General features: G+C 45.7%; 2 protein-coding genes and 1 gene segment (V, D, J or C); 2 read left to right on the top strand and 1 right to left on the bottom strand.

Annotated features, from left to right (window-relative positions):
* Window positions 1-343: 343 nt before the first annotated feature.
* Window positions 344-8,647, top strand: LOC133168777 (papilin-like). Its single transcript, XM_061300377.1, has 22 exons — window positions 344-508; window positions 1,121-1,184; window positions 1,259-1,362; window positions 1,923-1,983; window positions 2,061-2,163; window positions 2,280-2,410; window positions 2,522-2,645; window positions 2,725-2,805; window positions 2,924-3,096; window positions 3,230-3,353; window positions 3,440-3,566; window positions 3,701-3,896; window positions 4,114-4,240; window positions 4,315-5,854; window positions 6,818-6,979; window positions 7,059-7,186; window positions 7,246-7,300; window positions 7,384-7,530; window positions 7,659-7,786; window positions 7,913-8,021; window positions 8,110-8,285; window positions 8,364-8,647. The coding sequence occupies exons 2-22, from the start codon at window positions 1,134-1,136 to the stop codon at window positions 8,528-8,530; spliced, it is 4,014 nt and encodes a 1,337-aa protein (XP_061156361.1). The 5' UTR covers window positions 344-508; window positions 1,121-1,133; the 3' UTR covers window positions 8,531-8,647.
* Window positions 8,648-9,220: 573 nt separating this feature from the next.
* LOC133169611 (M1-specific T cell receptor beta chain-like) lies at window positions 9,221-15,168 on the bottom strand. Its single transcript, XM_061301953.1, has 9 exons — window positions 14,917-15,168; window positions 14,517-14,819; window positions 13,941-13,955; window positions 13,608-13,797; window positions 12,937-13,196; window positions 10,699-10,785; window positions 9,659-10,006; window positions 9,554-9,577; window positions 9,221-9,475 (listed from the first exon to the last, which is right to left on the bottom strand). Exons 1-9 carry the CDS (start codon window positions 14,963-14,965, stop codon window positions 9,309-9,311), a joined length of 1,443 nt encoding a protein of 480 aa, XP_061157937.1. The 5' UTR covers window positions 14,966-15,168; the 3' UTR covers window positions 9,221-9,308.
* A 145-nt stretch (window positions 15,169-15,313) lies between these two features.
* On the top strand, window positions 15,314-16,719 carry LOC133168854 (Ig kappa chain V region 3381-like). The segment is given in 2 exon segments: window positions 15,314-15,552; window positions 15,650-16,719. Coding segments are annotated over 2 exon segments (357 nt in total).
* Window positions 16,720-17,233: the final 514 nt, after the last annotated feature.

Here is a 17,233-nt window from a genome sequence, read left to right as displayed (position 1 = left end):
CTGGTTTCCCGATAGAGCAGTAACCTGTAGTCAAATGTCAATTTTTGAAAAGTAAACAAAAAAAATAGATCAATATGAATCTCAATTACTTTTTCCTCCATTAATGCGACCGAGGCCTGCATTAGTCACGATTGTCATCTTCAGAATTATGAATTGGGCAAACCGATGCTCAAGTCAAGTACAAAAACTTGAAACATCACAAAAACAAAGTAATTATTACTCTTTTACTTCACATCGCGGGTTCTACTGGACTTTAAGGACACAATGCGACTTACTCCTGAACAAATTGGTGGGGGGATGAAATAGGCTCTCTATGCGCATGCGCAACACCAAACACATCCTCGTCCCCCCACACCCCCGCCCTCCCTCCGTCCTTCCTCATCACCTCTTCATCCCACTCCCCCAGTATATATGAGGGCAACGCGGCTCTTTTGGGACTCATCTGGCGGACTGAGTCCAGCTACAGGGAACCTTCGGAACCAGACTGATTTTGACTGCGCCGAGCCCGGTGAGTACCGACCGAGTCTCCGTGGTTTCTTCGGAGAGCGCTTGTTTGGGAAGTTGTAAAAAGTGAGGTGGAGGAAAAGGAAATGGGCCGATTTACGACTTGTTTAACGCCGTCAAGTCGACGTGACGAGCACGAACGGAAGTAAAACATGTCAACAATGTACAAAGTAAAAGAGATAAATAAACAGGAAGTTAGTTGAAGAAAGTAAACTGTTATGAAAATGAAACGTTCATTCTTCAAGCAAGGACGTCAGAGTCACGTACGGTAAAAAATGGTTAGAAAATTTAAAAAGAAGTTAAAAGTAAAGGAAAAAATAATTAAATACATTTACGTTAAAAAATAAAATAGTTATAATAAAATAAAATCCAAGGTTTGAAGAACAAAACAAAGGAACTAGAAGATGTTTAAAGAAGGGATAGAAGCAAGAACACTAGGGTCAAAAATCGAAGGGTGAATAAAAACGACAGTTAAGGAAGCAAAAAGTCTTTAAAAGTAGAAAATGGAAGATCAAGTAGTACATTTTCTTATCTTTAAATTGCAGTCTTAATATTCAAACTGCGACTATCGGATTGACATTCATCTATAAAATGTACATATTTGTACCTACTCCAGGGAATTCTCGACAATGATGCTGCCTCTGTTGCTCCTCCAGCTGGTCCTGGCTCCAGCCCTATTGGTAACACTTAGATGATACCTCACATATAAAGTGTGTATAAATAGTGTCCTAAAAGTTTTTTTATGTGTGCGTAGGTGTCCGCTGAGGACTACTGGGAGGGGTGGGGTGCATACGGACCATGCAGTCGGACCTGCGGCGGTGGTGTGATGGTCAGAAGCAGACGCTGTATCACCCACAGGTATGGGAAGTCTGACACATTGGTTTCAAGTGGGCTCAATAGTTTTAAAAAAAAGTTTATGATAAAGCCACGAAAAAAGTCTCAAGAGGCCATACCTGAATGGGCACAAGAAGTTTTCTTGTTAATAGTTTTCTGCACCCACGCACACGCACACACACACTGTATGTGTCGAGTTGGCACGGTCGTTGCGTGTTTTGGCAGGAAGAACGTTCAAGTCAAACAGCAAGCGTCATTTTTTGGCGCGTCGTCTCTTTAGATTTTATTTCTAACTTCTTCAGTTGCGGCTCGGGTAAAAACCTCAGAGGGCCAATATGGAAAAGTCGCACATCATTTTGGTTTGTGCTCTTCAATTATTTTTATTTGTGGCTGATGAACTCATTTGCCTTCTGCGTACATCAAATTGTGTTTGTCTTTGGCTTGAGCCTTGTGATATTAAGAGACATTCCTTTTTTAAATATTTTATTTAATTGCATTTTTTGATAATTGATTTATGTTTTCAGAAAAGAAAAACCTTACATGATTATTTAAAATGAATATTGGTCTCCCCCTCCTCTAAACAGAAACGACGGAGGCTACAACTGTGTTGGACCTGACAAGTCTTACCTGGCCTGTAACACTCAGGTAAACAAACAACTTTTATCAATACAGCCATTAATCAATCAATTGGATTATATGATATGATTAATATTATTATTCAGGAGTGTCCCGCGGGAACTAAGGATTACCGTGAGGAGCAGTGCGCCCAGTTCGATGGGACTGACTTCAAGGGGTCACGTTACAGCTGGATGCCTTATTACGGAGGTAACTTCACACTCAGTCATTAATAATATAGAAATCATATATGAATCCCTGAATAGAAAATTAAAAAATACTAATATGAGAATGAACACATTATCATTTGTTTCTGCTCGTGATAGCCGAGAACCCCTGCGAGCTGAACTGCGTGCCAAAGGGAGAGAACTTTGTCTACCGCCACAGTGCCACCGTTAAGGACGGAACACCTTGCCATCCCGGACGCCTTGACGTTTGTGTGGAGGGAGTCTGCAGGGTAGGACAGCATCATGGTCCCCAGAACCCAAACCATTAATGCTGTTGTTATTGCATCATGAAACATCCTTGACTAAAATAATAAATGCCAAACCCTCTTTGTGTCTTGCAGCGCATAGGCTGCGACAACAAACTGGACTCCAACATGCAGGAGGACCCCTGCCTGCAGTGCGGAGGCCAAGGACAGACCTGCTCACTGGTCAGGAACACCTTCAACACGCAGCGTCTTGCTCCCGGTACGGTACTCAGCCCACTTTTTTTTTTTTCCTCAATATAACACCTGCAAAGTCTGAAGCCCGCTTTCCACATCTGCAGGTTACAACCCGATGTTCACCATCCCCGCTGGAGCCACCTCCATCAGCATTAGAGAGAAACACCCTTCACGCAATTACCTCGGTAAAACACCGCATTTAAAAAAAAAAAAAAAAGCGCTAAAAATTAATTGCGATCAAAACATAATAGCCCTTTTCAAAGATGAAAAATTCTCACCTGCAATTTGTCCCCGTGAAATTAGCTGTCAGGAACCTGCAAGGAGATTACTACCTGAACGGTCACTGGTCCCTGGAGTTCACCAGTGCTGCCCAAATTGCCGGCACCAAGCTGTACTACCAACGAGGCGTAGAGGGCGACAACCTTCCCGAGTCCATCATCGGCCGCGGACCCACCACCGAGCCCCTCGTCGTGGAGGTGAGATTGCGTCTTTGACGGGGTCTCAAACCATGTAACATGATGCCCAAGCATATTTCGGGGGGGCCCCCGCCCTGTTTAGCTCTGCCTGTGGCTGTGCAGATGGTTAACTTCTTGAATGTTCTCGTCATAGCTGATCAGCCAGGAGCCCAACCAGGGTGTGGAGTACGAGTACTACCTTCCCGTGGGACACCCCACAGAGGGATACGCCTGGAGCTTCGGATCTTGGTCCGCCTGCAGCAAAGAGTGCGGAATTGGTGGGAAATCCGATCTCCAGGAACAGATTTCATTCCGTGTCTTTTTTTCATGTTTGAAAATGTTGCTGTGTGTTCGCCGTCATCAGGCTACCAGTCCAGAGCCGTCTACTGCTCCATCGACAACGAGGCCGTGCCCGACCACCTGTGCCCGTACTATGCCCGACCCGAGAGCAACAGAACCTGCAACCCTCAGGCCTGCCCTGTCACCTACGCGTGAGTGAGACAGTTTAATGTAACAACATGAAATTTGATCATGCATAGACATTTGTTTTCCATCCTCTACAATCCAAATGAGCCTTTTGATCTTTTTTTTTCCTTCAACTAACTGACTTTTCGGTTCCCCACAGCTGGAGAACCAGCGAGTGGACCGACTGCGACGTGGCATGCGGAGGCGGATTCCAGTATCGCGGCGTGGACTGTCTCTACAATGACGAGTCGGGACCCCGCGTGGTCGAGGACGCCTACTGCGCTCAGTACACTCAGGCACCCACTGACCAGCAGAAATGCAACATGCAGCGCTGCACCGACCACCCCGCAAGTGCGGTGAGCGAACCACTGAACCTGCCAGACAAAATTGACCTTATTTGTCAGTTGTTGCTCGGTAGAATTTACAGACCTCCAATAATAGCAGCCTTAATAGAACACTTAATTGCAGTGAATGATATTTTTTTTGTACATTGAATTGATAATGTAAATTTTAATATTATGGAACTGGATTAATTATCGTTATGAATGATGGTTTTCTTTTGTGTGTGCTCAGATCATTTCCTACATCCCCTCTGAGAACGCCGTTCAGTGCCGCACCACCACCCACGGGTGCTGCTACGACCGCACCACCCCTGCTGCCGGGCCCAATGGAGAGGGCTGCCGTGACCCACCCGCACCTTGTGAGTGTCAACAAAAACAATCCCGACCGTTCACACTATAGTCATTTGAGAAATAAATGTATTTGTTCCTCCAGTCGAGCGCTCCATCTGCTCGCTGCCTAAGGCCGCTGGATCCTGCTCCAGCTGGACGGCGCGCTACTTCTTTGATGTTCTAAGCGGCAAGTGTACCGAGTTCTGGTACGGAGGCTGCCACGGCAACAGCAATCACTTTGCAACACAGGAGGAGTGCCACAGGGTCTGCCACGAGCCTAATGGCAGAGCAAATGGCAATGGAAATGGCAATGGCAATGGAAACGGAAATGGAGATGGTAACGGTAACGGTCACGCCAATGGAAATGGCAATGGTAATGGCCGCACCAATGGAAATGGCAACGGCCATACCAACGGAAACGGAAATGGTAACGGTTACACAAACGGAAACGGTAACGGCCGCTCAAATGGAAATGGCAACGGTAATGGCCGCACCAACGGAAATGGTAACGGCCACACCAACGGAAATGGCAATGGTAATGGTTACTCAAACGGCAATGGAAACGGTAACGGCCACCCCAACGGCAATGGCAATGCTTACGGTTACTCAAACGGCAATGGAAACGGTAACGGCCACCCCAACGGAAATGGAAATGGTAACGCCCACCCCAACGGCAATGGTGACAGTTCGTCAAACGGCAATGGAAACGGTAACGGCCACCCCAACGGCAATGGAAACGGTAACGGCCACCCCAATGGCAACGGTAATGGTTACTCGAACGGCAATGGAAACGGTAACGGCCGCACCAACGGCAATGGAAACGGTAATGGCCGCCCCAACGGCAATGGCAATGGTAACGGTTACTCAAACGGCAATGGAAACGGTAACGGCCACCCCAACGGCAATGGAAACGGTAACGGCCACCCCAACGGCAATGGCAATGGAAACGGTAACGGCCACCCCAACGGCAATGGAAACGGTAATGGCCACCCCAACGGCAATGGCAATGGAAACGGTAACGGCCACCCCAACGGCAATGGAAACGGTAACGGCCACCCCAACGGCAATGGCAATGGAAACGGTAACGGCCACCCCAACGGCAATGGGAACGGTAACGGCCACCCCAACGGCAACGGTAATGGTTACTCAAATGGCAATGGAAACGGTAACGGCCGCAACAACGGCAATGGAAATGGTAACGGCCGCCCCAACGGCAATGGTAACGGTTACTCAAATGGTAACGGCCGCCCCAATGGCAACGGTAACGGGCACACCAACGGAAATGGCAACGGTCGCTCCAACGGAAATGGAAACGGTAACGGCCGCAACGGTAATGGAAACGGAAATGGAAACGGTAATGGAAATGGTTACCCAAACGGTAACGGAAATGGCCGCTCCAACGGATATGGACAGCGGGCCAATGGAAATGGAAACGGCAACGGAAATGGTGAGGACTACAACGGAAATGGAAACGGAAACGGTGGAAACGGCCACTACAACGGAAAGGGCAATGGCCGCTCCAATGGCCACACCCAGAGGGTAGCATCCAGCGTGGCCGACTCTGCCCACAAGGCCCGCCTCGTCTTGAAGGCCCGCAGGCCTTACTTTGTCACCGTGAAAAAGCACCTTATCCCCGCGGCCAGGTAAGAACCTTTGGGGGGGGGTTGCTCCCCAACGTAACCCGACTCCCCCTTACCACAACCAATGACCCACTCCAGTCACCACCTTCTCCCAGTAACAAACCCTTTCTAACCCCCCTTAAATGAGAACCAAATTGCAAAAAATGTGTAGACACCGCCCCGTCCTACCCTACTTGTGTTCCCATAACCAACCCGACATGAGCTCACCAGCCCCCGCCTTCACTTGTTTGTGTTTGTCTGTCATCTCACGCTGTGTTGCCACCATTAAACTAATAAAAACATGCTGTGATGCTCACCAGTCCTCGTCCGAGTGTGGTCACTAGAAACCTCAAGGAAACGATGCAGCACTACCTTTGACTTACGAGCGGCTCAATTTAAGAGTTGTTTGACTTACAAGCGTGTTGTATGCAGATGTCACTCCCTGTTAAAGTTAACAAAATCAAATCTTAAAACAAAGGGAATTACATGTAAAACCACATACCTTTGTCTGCTAGCTAAATTATGAAGATACATAACAATATGACAATATAACATTACTTAAAGGCATACTCTACATGCTTTCTGATTTGCATAAAACTAATTAGTGCATTTTAGCTATACCCCATCTATATTTAATTATTTACATTCTATTTGAATATTCAGTTTTTTACCATACAATACTATAGAGTGCCATTCTTCTCGTTGAAAGAGCCGCTATAAAAATTTGCAAATGTTTGAGAAGCTGGAACGGAATAATGGAATTTGCATTCATTTCAACGGGAAAAGATGACTTGAGATATGAACTATATTTATTACAAACATATTTACGAAACTGAAATCGTAAGTCAAGGTTGCACTGTATCTTTGTGTTGGTGTTGTCTCGTCTGCATGCGTCTTTTTTGTCACCCGCTCGTGTGGCACTCTTTACGCCCACATTGACCGACGTCAAAGTGGAACGTAAAGTGACCTTTTCCTTGCTCGCCCCAGTTTGACTTTGCCAGCCCAGGTCAAGATTGACCAGTCGGACCCGTCCGCCGTAGAGGCCCTGGCGGGCCAGACGGTGGTGCTGCCCTGCAGAGTCAGCCCGCCGCCCAGTTCCACCGTGGCGCTCCAGTGGAGCAAGGACGGAGCCGCATTGACATCACGCAGGTCAATCAAGACACTAAAACCAGAACTTTTACATTTTCTCTGTTCTCTATTTAGATCCTTGCTTGTGTCTTTGCTTTAGACATCAACAGCAGCCAAACGGTTCGCTGCTGCTCGGCCCCGTCAGCAAGTCGGACGAAGGCTGGTTCTTGTGTGTGGCCACCAAGGAGCAGGAAAGAGACCACCGCTACGTTTACCTGACTGTCTCAGGTAAAGCCTTGCGTCCTGCCGTGTCATTGAGGTCTTCCTAATGTATAACCTGGGACCAGAGGGAGCGTCCCGGCCGCAGCCCACCCCCTTGCCGACGGACGAACTTTCGCCAGGGTGAGAATAAAATCCCTCTTTTATCTTGAAGCTTTGCCGAGGAAGAAGAGGCGTACGGACTGGTGTGTTGTGTTTCCTGTCAGGTTCACCCTGGAGCGCTCGGCCCCATCCTTGCTGGAGGTGCGAGCGGGACAGGCGGCCCGACTGCCGTGCACCGTCGTACCCGCAACCTCACTCAGACACGTCAGCATACAATGGAGCCGAGACGGACGCGCACTCAGCGACTCCAGGTGAGCTCCATATTTGAAGTAAAAAATGTCCATTTTCAGGAAATCCTACAAACAGCGAGTCACATTTTAGAAAATGACTTCAAACAATCTTCAATCCTTCGTCAAGTTATGAAAGATATGTGCTGAAGGTTTGTCCAGCAGTTAGATGGCACACTGCTCATTGAGTCGCTTCGGACGGACGACGCCGGTGTGTACACTTGCTCCGCCTCCACGCAGCATCAGCTGGAACAGAGACGCGTACATCTCAGAGTTCAAGGTGAACAAGTCGTTTGTCAGACGTCAAAATGTTCTCAGTCTTTATCAAGCAGAGATTTGAACACAAATGCTGCAGCAACACATGTAGACCAACAACTGGCTTATATATTTTTTTATACACGGCAAGCTGCCTTGCGGATCACCAAAGCTCCCGACAATATCCAAGTACCTGAAGGCAGCACGGCACTGCTACCCTGCGTGGCGTCGGGAGTCGACGTAAGCATCGGCTGGTCCAGGTAATCCAAACCCACCCTTAAAATTGCAGCGGTACCTTGAACAGATTTTTTTCTGTGATCATCTTCATCCTCATGGCATTTGATGTAGGAACGGCGTCCCAGTGCGTCCGGACGGACGTAAGGTCCAGGTGTCTGCCGACGGGAGCCTGATCCTCAACAATGTGCAGGCATCCGACGAGGGCACCTACACGTGCAACGCCTACGCCGGCATCTACTCGGACAGCGCCTCGGCTGACGTGCGCCTCCTCAAAAATGCGCAAACAGGTAGCTGAGCTTCATTAGGTACACCCACGACCAATCCTTCCAATTCAAATGTACCTAATGACTGGCTGTGCATTTCAGGCGGGGTTATGACATCACCATCGGGGACGCCATGCTTGGACCAGCCCGAACTGGCCAACTGCGAGCTGGTGGTCTACGCCCGGCTGTGCGCCAACCAGTACTACGCTGCCTTCTGTTGTGCCAGCTGTGCCCGCCAAGCACGCAGCGGTGACAGGTTAGCTCGGTGACGCTACACAGGGCGTGTCACCTTTCCAATGTTGTCGTCGTGACGATGTTTTCTTGTCATTTCATCATAATGTTTTATTTTTAAAATGTTCACAATAAAACCAATACGTTCACAATGATGTCACAGTGTGAGTGTGCTGGATGCATTGCCGACTTGCGCCACACGAGGGCGACTGTGGTGAAAATGAGCACATCATCTGAGTAGGCTACAATGACAATGCACACTTGAAAATATAACGGATGAATTGATTTGAATATGTATTTTAATTAAAAAAAAAAAGTCGACATGTTTTATTGGTATTTTGTGTATTGGATTAGTTCATTTCTATTCCATATGTCAAAATTAGAAGTAAACATTCAATTTATTATCATTTAAAAATGACACAAATGGAGTGAGTTGAATTTAAATTCTCTTGATATGCTCCCAAATGGAGCAACAATGAACATGATGTTTTGTTGAAATAAGTGTCGCTTCACTTGATCTTCTCATTTCCTGGCTCTGCATGCACACACAGGTGCCTGATGGAGGTTGCGGTGAAGTAAGTGGAAAGTTGTGCGCGTATGTGTTTGCCTGCGTGAGCGCAGTGACCACATCCTCTCTTGTTGTGCGACCTCATTCGTCTCAACAACAGAAAAGCGTTTCTTACCGCTTCGTTACAAGAAGTCCTAAAAAAGGCAAGCAAAGCACAGTGTTGTTGTTGTTGCTAGACTTTTATTGGACAAAGTGAGTCAAAAAAGAAAAACATAGGGGAAAATGGGGTTAGAAACATTAAAGACAATTCAGTACGATTTGTTCTTGTCCTTCCTGTCCTGTTCCTTTTCCCGGCTGAGCTCGACAATCCTGAGGCGCCACAGCAGGAAGGCCACAAAGGCGGCGTAGACGCAGCTCTTGGCGATAAGGACGCCGTATGACAGCCTGGCACTCTGCGCCAATCTCAGGAAGTTCTCTGGAGGACAAAAAACGGGACAGCGTTGAGCGCCACCGTACGGTAAGTCGTTTTGACTATACGAGAAATAAAAATGACCTCGGGGGACTTTGTCTTTTTCAGCTGAACGAAAAGGAGAAGACAAGATTAATCATCAGGTCATTGATTATCATCAAAGACAAGACTCAAATGTGATTAAGTCACCCTTTTCTCCGTTTATGAAATCTGTATAGTTGCTGTAGTTCTTCCCGTTGAAAAACGTCACGACGCATTTGAATTCCAGGTTACTGTGCCATTCCTCCTCCAGGACCCTGAGCCTGCTGGTGATGCTGTAGCTCGCCCCTCGCCGCTGGGCCTCGGGGTCTTTAGCCACGCCGCTGACCCTCTCCTTCCCGTCCACCATCCAGACCACGTCGACGTGGTCGGGGTAGAAGTCGGTGACGATGCAGACCAGCGTCTTCCTCTTGGTCTTTTTGTCCTTCTCGTTGGTGCACTCGTGAGCCGAAGGCCGGATTAACGTCACTTTGGGCGGCACGATGTTCACGTTTGGTTCTGTATGGAGCCGACACACAAATCAATCCGACTATTGGTTGCTATTGTTATTAGTCATGAAAAAATATGACATAACGCTTCTTGTTATAATTTCCAAAAATGATTCAATGTGGTCTTTATGTGGCCAGGAAAAAAGTAAACCACCTGGAATGGTTCTTGCGAAATGATCTAGCATTTTTTTCTGCTTTGAATTCAGTCCAAATATTTTCAGTTCATTATTTATAGTATGTAAATATAACTCAATTGTCATATGTAGACTTTAACAATAAAAGGAATTAGTACCAACAGCGATAAAATAATTGTTGCCAATAATTAGTGAGTTCATGCAAAATTAATTCGTTCAATTTTTTCATAAACATTGGAATTGTGACGTTTTTTCTACTTTCAAAACTTGGTCCAATACAAAGTCAAAGATTTCGACTCAACTTTCTGGAATACTTGATATTACATCTAAAGGAAGATCTTTCTTCACAATTTCCTTGCACCTACAAAATTCTCACATGAGTAGATAAAAAAAAAAAAAAAGAGGCTCAGAGCCAAGAAAACCTCCATTTAACCGAGCTCAGTTCCAACTTGACCCAAATCAACGTCTTGATTCAATTTAAATCAACAGTCATCCAAACAAAAGCCCTCAAAAACACGCAACACTTCCGCTTGCTCGGTAAAAGTCTCTCAGTTTGTATTTTTCTTACCTAAAACGGTGATCTTGGTTCCTGCACCGAAAAAAGCTCTGTCGTACGAGCACAGAGATGCCGAGCTAGCACAGAAACCTGTCGACCCTCTCAGCTTTCATCTCTGTCTTGTGCGTGCAGAAAGTAACCTCAGTCTGATGGAGGCCTCAAAGCACAGGTGTCAAACTTAAGGCCCAGGGGCCAGATACGGCCCGCCACATCTTTTTATGTGCCCCACAAAGACAAATTGCCCGTCGCCTTTATGTGTCAATACTAAAATACAAATAGAAATTTCAATTTTTTATCACCATCCATCTTTTTAAAATATTATTATATATTTATATAAATATTAGTTTGATGAGTATGACACGGCTTGCTTGCTGTACATACATTACATTTTTATCAACAGCAAAATCAATGTACAGTCTTCAAGTTAACTAACTTTTTCGGGAATATCAAAGACAATTAAGTGTTGGACAAAACTTAAAATACTTTTGTGTGTTTTTCTATACATCAAATATGATTTTGTTCTCAATGAACTGACATGTATTTTTGTAAATGAACCTCAATTTTTTTTTTTTTATCAGCATAACGGAAGATTTTCACTTGAGGAAATGATGAATTCCGACTGTCTCAAGAAAACTGCAGTTAAGTTCCCCTCACCCAAAACCACGCGATGCAATTTGCCTTGCACTTTAGTTTCATTCAAAGCTGTTATTGTGACAAACATGAAGCTTTTGACAAGCCAATCAATCTTGTTCCTGCGCCAAAAAAAACGTTTTTAGCAGAAGTAACAGTGACAATGCAACACGCTAATTTATGGAAGAAAAAAAAAATGCAACTGCTCATTTTCCGCCACTTTAGTTTCATATCAAACCAGCTTTACCGACATTCATTTCGGTCGCTTACCTTTAACTGTTAACCTTGTTCCTGCGCCAAAAAATGCAGGAGAGTAGCACACTGCAGCGGTCTAGCACAGAAAAAAGTGACCCACAACGACACTACTAATCAGCGACTCATTTTCCACTGCTTTAGTATCATGCAAAAACTGTTTTTCTGGGAAATTCAGAAAGCGTTTAATTTCCTGACATATTGTTCCTGTGTCTTACTTAGAAACGTCAACTTGTTCCTGCGACAGAGAAAGTCTGAAAAGCCGAGATGTTGCCACGCAACCGTCTGGTATGCAAAACAAATTTCTCATTTTCTGCTACATTAGTTTAATATAAAAACCACATTTTACCAGCATAACCTTGTTCCTGTCTGTGCCTTACCTCGAACTGTTAACTTTGTTCCTGCACCAAAGAGTGCCGGCTCACCCCAAGTGTCACAGTGCACCTCAGCAATGATCAATTCTCCTCCACATTAGTTTGATATAAACTCAATATTACTATAATTGGCTTGCTCCGGTGTCTTACCTTGAACGGTTAACCTTGTTCCTGCGCCAAAGTAAGCAGGCTTAGAATCATAGTCACAGTGCAGGTGAACAATGCATCAAACAACGCTCCACCCTACCGCCTCTTTTGGTTTCATTTAAGTTTAATGCTACTTTTTATGACAAGGACTCTTACTGAGAACAGCTAACCTTGTTCCTGCCCCCCAAGAAAACATCACAACCGGCAAACAACACTGAAAAATACTCGACTCAGAATAATTAAGACAACCTTGGGTCAAAGTAATCCAATCCGTTCAGAATCCACAGCTACCCGATGAGAGGATGAGGAGAACTTTTTTTAGTGTTTAAATGAAAATACAAACTCTGGGTAATATTCAATATAGGTTTTGATGAACATAGCTAGCAAAGAAGGCTGCCCAGAGGGATAAAGCAAGACGAGAGGCAGGCTTATCATTGGTGATGGCGACGGGGAGGTTTTTGTACAGCCTCTCTATGGGCTTGTATCACCGTGGCCCCCTGTATACACAGTGTGTAGGCTTTGTACAAAAACCTGCATGGTGGTTTTTCATAGTTTACGCTCCCCTCCTTCACCTGCCTCTCATTATCTCCTCAAGCATCTCTCCAAGGTTGCTGCGGCTATACATGTGTGACTAAAAAAGAAGAAATCCACATGATTGCTGTCGAACAATAAAAAGCTTTATTTTAGAGTCCGTTTTTGAAAGGTAAAATATGTTCTCTATGAAGTATGAAGTGCATTTGACTTTTCGAGTGACGGCTGAAAGAAAGTAGGTCAAGTTGCTTCTGTTTGTTTCTTTCCAGGAGGCTTTTTGTGGGGCAGTGTAGGGCCTTTTCATACCCGTGTGTACTGGCGGCGGCAATAAAATGGCCGCTGTTAAAAAGTTGCTTGTATGCTAAAATTCGGAGGTGCGCCTCCACCCTGCCATCGCCGCTCACATGGACGCAGTCCTTAAAGGCCGGCTCCACCGAAGCTTTCTGGTAGTTAACCAGGGCCACCAGTTCCATGGACCGGGTGCTGCCTGACACCCGCCGCTGGTACCACTGGATGGTGTCACAGTTAGCGAATGTGTGCGTGAAGCTCAGCGTCACGTCGCCGTCGTCCACTCCCCTGACAACATCGCGGGGGGTTTGGGAAACACTCACGTCTTCACTCGCTCGTACCCTTGAAAATGAAAATACGCAAATCAGCAATTGCTTCAGAACACAAGCTTGTGGCTTCATTCTCGCAATGTGACAGAGCAGAGGCTAAGCGTTGCAGGAAGTTAGACAGGAAGTGATACCAACGCAAACCAGGAAGTGCGTAAAGGGCACCTGGCAAGGTGGAAGTGTTCGGAATGGTTGAATCCAGGTGCATGGGAACATGATGGGAAAGTGTGTATGATAAGGTTTATGACTTGATGATTAGCACAACATTGCACCGTGGGACTTAGCTGCGCAGTAATAAATGCCACTGCTGTCCGTGCGCAGCTTGGGGATGACCATTTTGCACGTTTGGCCAAATTCTGCGTTCCCCTCCAACTTCACATCGTTCCAGTCAGGCTCCATTGTGGGGTTTTTGTAGTACATGTATCCGATGAGCTGCATGCTCGCATCGCGCTGATGGTACCACAGGATCTGGTTGTAGTGCGTTATGTTGTGTGAACACTCAATCGTGACCGAGTGGTTCGGCGCCTCCACAATGTCGGCGGGTTTCTGCATGACATTCTGTCCTGAGGAAAAGATTAAAGACCATTGAGAACCTCCGAATGATCGAACATCACATCTACTTGACCGACACTTACATCTCAAAAATTAAATGCACTATTAATTGTGAAGAATTATCAAATATGAGCGCGGTATTGCCTTGTTGTACCTGAGAGCGGAGTAGCTGTGGCAGCAATGCTCAACAACAAGAGGTACATCACGTCGTCTGCTTCACTTGAGGTTGCGAGCTTGCGACTTATCTGACAAGGAGGAGCAGTCGAAGCGAGCTGATTGGCTGAGATCCAGCTTCGTCATCACCTTTAATAGGCAGTTAACAAGCCCCTAGACTAGTCGGTGGCTCGTTCAAATCCTTTGGCTGTACAGTATCAATGTTTTTGAACATATTATTGCGTCACTCGTTCACTGAAAAGATTCGGCCTTTTGAACGAAGTTTGAATTTTTCATCTAATACAATTTATCTGTATTTAATAAATGTGCTCTTGTGTCCATGTTTTTATTTCTCTTCAATTGTTTTCAACTTACTCATCATTTTTAAAACTTTACTACGTAAGCCGTCTATAAAGAGCGAACATGATCTTATCGTTCGGGTCTGGTGGAATGTTAGCAACCATCGAATGAAGCACCCACTCCTACTCTTGAGTGCTTGGAATGTTTTGATCCAGGTGCATTGTGGTATTAGGGCGACTCTGATTGTTTGATAAGGTTTATGACTTCACGATTCAACACGACACTCCACCGTGGTATCTAGCTGCACAGTAATAAACAGCACTGCTGTTCCAGTGCAGTGCGGGGATGACCATCTTGCACGTTTCGCCAGATTCGGCGCTCCCAGTCAGCTGGACGTCATCCTGCCCGGGCTCCATCGTGACAGTTTTGTAGTACATGTACCCGATGAGCTGCATGCCCCTGCCGCCCTGCCGGTACCACAGCATCACATCGTAGCCCGGTATGCGGTGCGTACACTCAATCGTGACAGCGTGGCCCACCGCCCCCACAATGTCGGCGGGTTTCTGCGTGACATCCTGTCCTGAAGAAAAAACTCCAGTTAGTCTTGCACAAATGTAACGCCAATGTTCCAGTCAACAATTAGCTTAGCAGAGTTGTAGCCGAGCCGATAACGTTACCTGAGAGCAGAGTAACGCTAGCCGCCAAGCTCAGCACCAAGAGACACATCGCCTGGTGGGTCACATAAGGTGACTGTGCTGCCTGTTCTACACTCCTGCCAGTTTTAAGTAGTGTTGGCTCGTGACTGAACGATTCGTTCAAATAAACGGCTCTTTTCAGTGAACGAGAGTGAACGAATCACTGTAGGAAGTGATTCGTTCTTTTTTCAGTTCATATAATGCCCATTGAAGCTGGTGCCACCTCGCTGTAAAACAAAACAAAGAAGAAAATGACGTCACTTCCTGTTATTTTTTGGGGGGGATGCAATACACGACTCGTTCGTGAACGGGAAGTGACGTCATTTTCTTCTTCGTTTTGTTTTACGGCGAGGTGGCACCAGCTTCTATGGGCATTACCGACACCCTCTGGTTGAAGTCATATGAACTGAAAAAAGAACGAATCACTTCCTTCAGTGATTCGTTCACTCTCGTTCACTGACAAGATTCGTTCGCTTGAACGAATCGTTCACTCACGAGCCAACACTATACTTCAAACTGGCAGGAGTGAAGAACAGGCAGCACAGTCACCTTATGTGACCCACCAGACGATGTTTCTCTTGGTGCTGAGCTTGGCGGCTAGCCTTACTCTGCTCTTAGGTAACGTTATCCGCACGGCTACAACTCTGCTAAGCTAATTGTTGACTGGAACATTGGCGTTACATTTGTGCAAGACTAACTGGAGTTTTTTCTTCAGGACAGGATGTCACGCAGAAACCCGCCGACATTGTGGAGGCGGTGGGCCACTCGGTCACGATTGAGTGTACGCACCGCATACCGGACTACGACAGGATGCTGTGGTACCGGCAGCGCGGCAGGGACATGCAGCTCATCGGGTACATGTACTACCAAAGTGTCACGATGGAGCCCGGGCAGGATGATGTCCAGCTGACTGGGAGCGCCAAATCTGGCGAAACGTGCAAGATGGTCATCTCCGCACTGCACTGGAACAGCAGTGCTGTTTATTACTGTGCAGCTAGATACCACGGTGGAGTGTCGTGTTGAATCGTGAAGTCAAAAACCTTATCACACAATCAGAGTCCCCCTAATACCACAATGCACCTGGATCAAAACATTCCAAGCACTCAAGAGTAGGAGTGGGTGCTTCATTCGATGGTCGCTAACATTCCACCAGACACGAACGATAAGATCATGTTCGCTCTTTATAGACGGCTTACGTAGTAAAGTTTTCAAAATGATGAGTAAATCGAAAACAATTGAAGAGAAGGGAAAACATAGAGCACATTTATTAAATACAGATAAATTGTATTAGATGAAAAATTCAAAATTCGTTTAAAAGACCGAATCTTTTCAGTGAACGAGTGAACGAATTCTTATGTCAGTTCATATGACTTCAACCAGTAGGTGTCAGTAATGCACGTTGAAGCGGGTGCCACCCGTAAAACAAAACGAAGAAGAAAATGACGTGTGACAGTGAACGTGATGCGTCTCCTGGCGTGAATGTCGATTTACGATTCGCCAAAGAAAGAAAGTACCACTCACTGAAACACCACTTCTTTTATGCACGTTTTCTCCAAGCTAACGGCTAACTTTAGTGCATGATGGGATGCGCCGTTATGCAACAACGGGGAGAATATGGCTCTCTTTGGGTAATCTTTATTTTACAACACTTAAAATAACGTGTATGCATATATACGCCTAAATATTGTTGTCCAATATATCTACTGCAATTTCACATTAGATTGCTGGTTTGAAATGTACTTTTATTATTATTGTTTTAATAAACATTAAAACTTTTTAAAACTTGTCTGTTTCATTCTTTGTTTTTATTTTTTTTGCATGAAAACAAAAATATGACATTTGGTTAACTGCTTTATATGACAGTATGTATATGTGTTTCACGTTGTGTAATATATGTCGGTGTCCCCCCGAATAAAGAGCAAGTAATCAAATACACATTCTTGACACGTACAAAAAATGCAGAAGGTTATTAGGTACATTAGACACCTGAAAATGGTGGTGTACCTAATGGAGTGTCCATGTGACGTCACAGACCAAACGGCCAATCACAAAGTGGGGGTGAGGGCGGGTGTGGCGCTTTTTACTTTCAGTTATGCTTTGGCCATGATTTTTCCCTAATGAACTGGCCTGTTATTAGGTACACCTAAAAATGGCGGTGTACCTAATGGAGTGTCCAAGTGATGTCACAGATCAACCAGCCAATCAGAAAGTGGGGGTGAGGGCGGGTGTGGCGCTTTTCACTCTCAGTTAAGCTTTGGCCATGGTTTTTCCCTAATGAACTGGCCTGTTATTAGGTACA

This window comes from Syngnathus typhle, linkage group LG16, assembly GCF_033458585.1.
Source record: "Syngnathus typhle isolate RoL2023-S1 ecotype Sweden linkage group LG16, RoL_Styp_1.0, whole genome shotgun sequence".
NCBI lineage: Eukaryota > Metazoa > Chordata > Actinopteri > Syngnathiformes > Syngnathidae > Syngnathus > Syngnathus typhle.
This window is presented reverse-complemented; position numbering and strand designations above follow the sequence as displayed.

What these genes read in the sequence shown, in the direction of transcription:
- LOC133168777 (XM_061300377.1), top strand. Translation starts at nt 1,134, where the DNA reads ATGATGCTGCCTCTGTTGCTCCTCCAGCTGGTCCTGGCTCCAGCCCTA. An exon ending in CACCTTATCCCCGCGGCCAG is followed by an intron (nt 5,855 to 6,817) that starts GTAAGAACCTTT and finishes TGCTCGCCCCAG; the next exon opens with TTTGACTTTGCCAGCCCAGG. An exon ending in CCTCAAAAATGCGCAAACAG is followed by an intron (nt 8,286 to 8,363) that starts GTAGCTGAGCTT and finishes TGTGCATTTCAG; the next exon opens with GCGGGGTTATGACATCACCA.
- LOC133169611 (XM_061301953.1), bottom strand. Translation starts at nt 14,965, where the DNA reads ATGTGTCTCTTGGTGCTGAGCTTGGCGGCTAGCGTTACTCTGCTCTCA. An exon ending in TAGCGTTACTCTGCTCTCAG is followed by an intron (nt 14,820 to 14,916) that starts GTAACGTTATCG and finishes TTTTTTCTTCAG; the next exon opens with GACAGGATGTCACGCAGAAA. An exon ending in CCATTTTATTGCCGCCGCCA is followed by an intron (nt 10,786 to 12,936) that starts GTACACACGGGT and finishes GAAAGCTGAGAG; the next exon opens with GGTCGACAGGTTTCTGTGCT.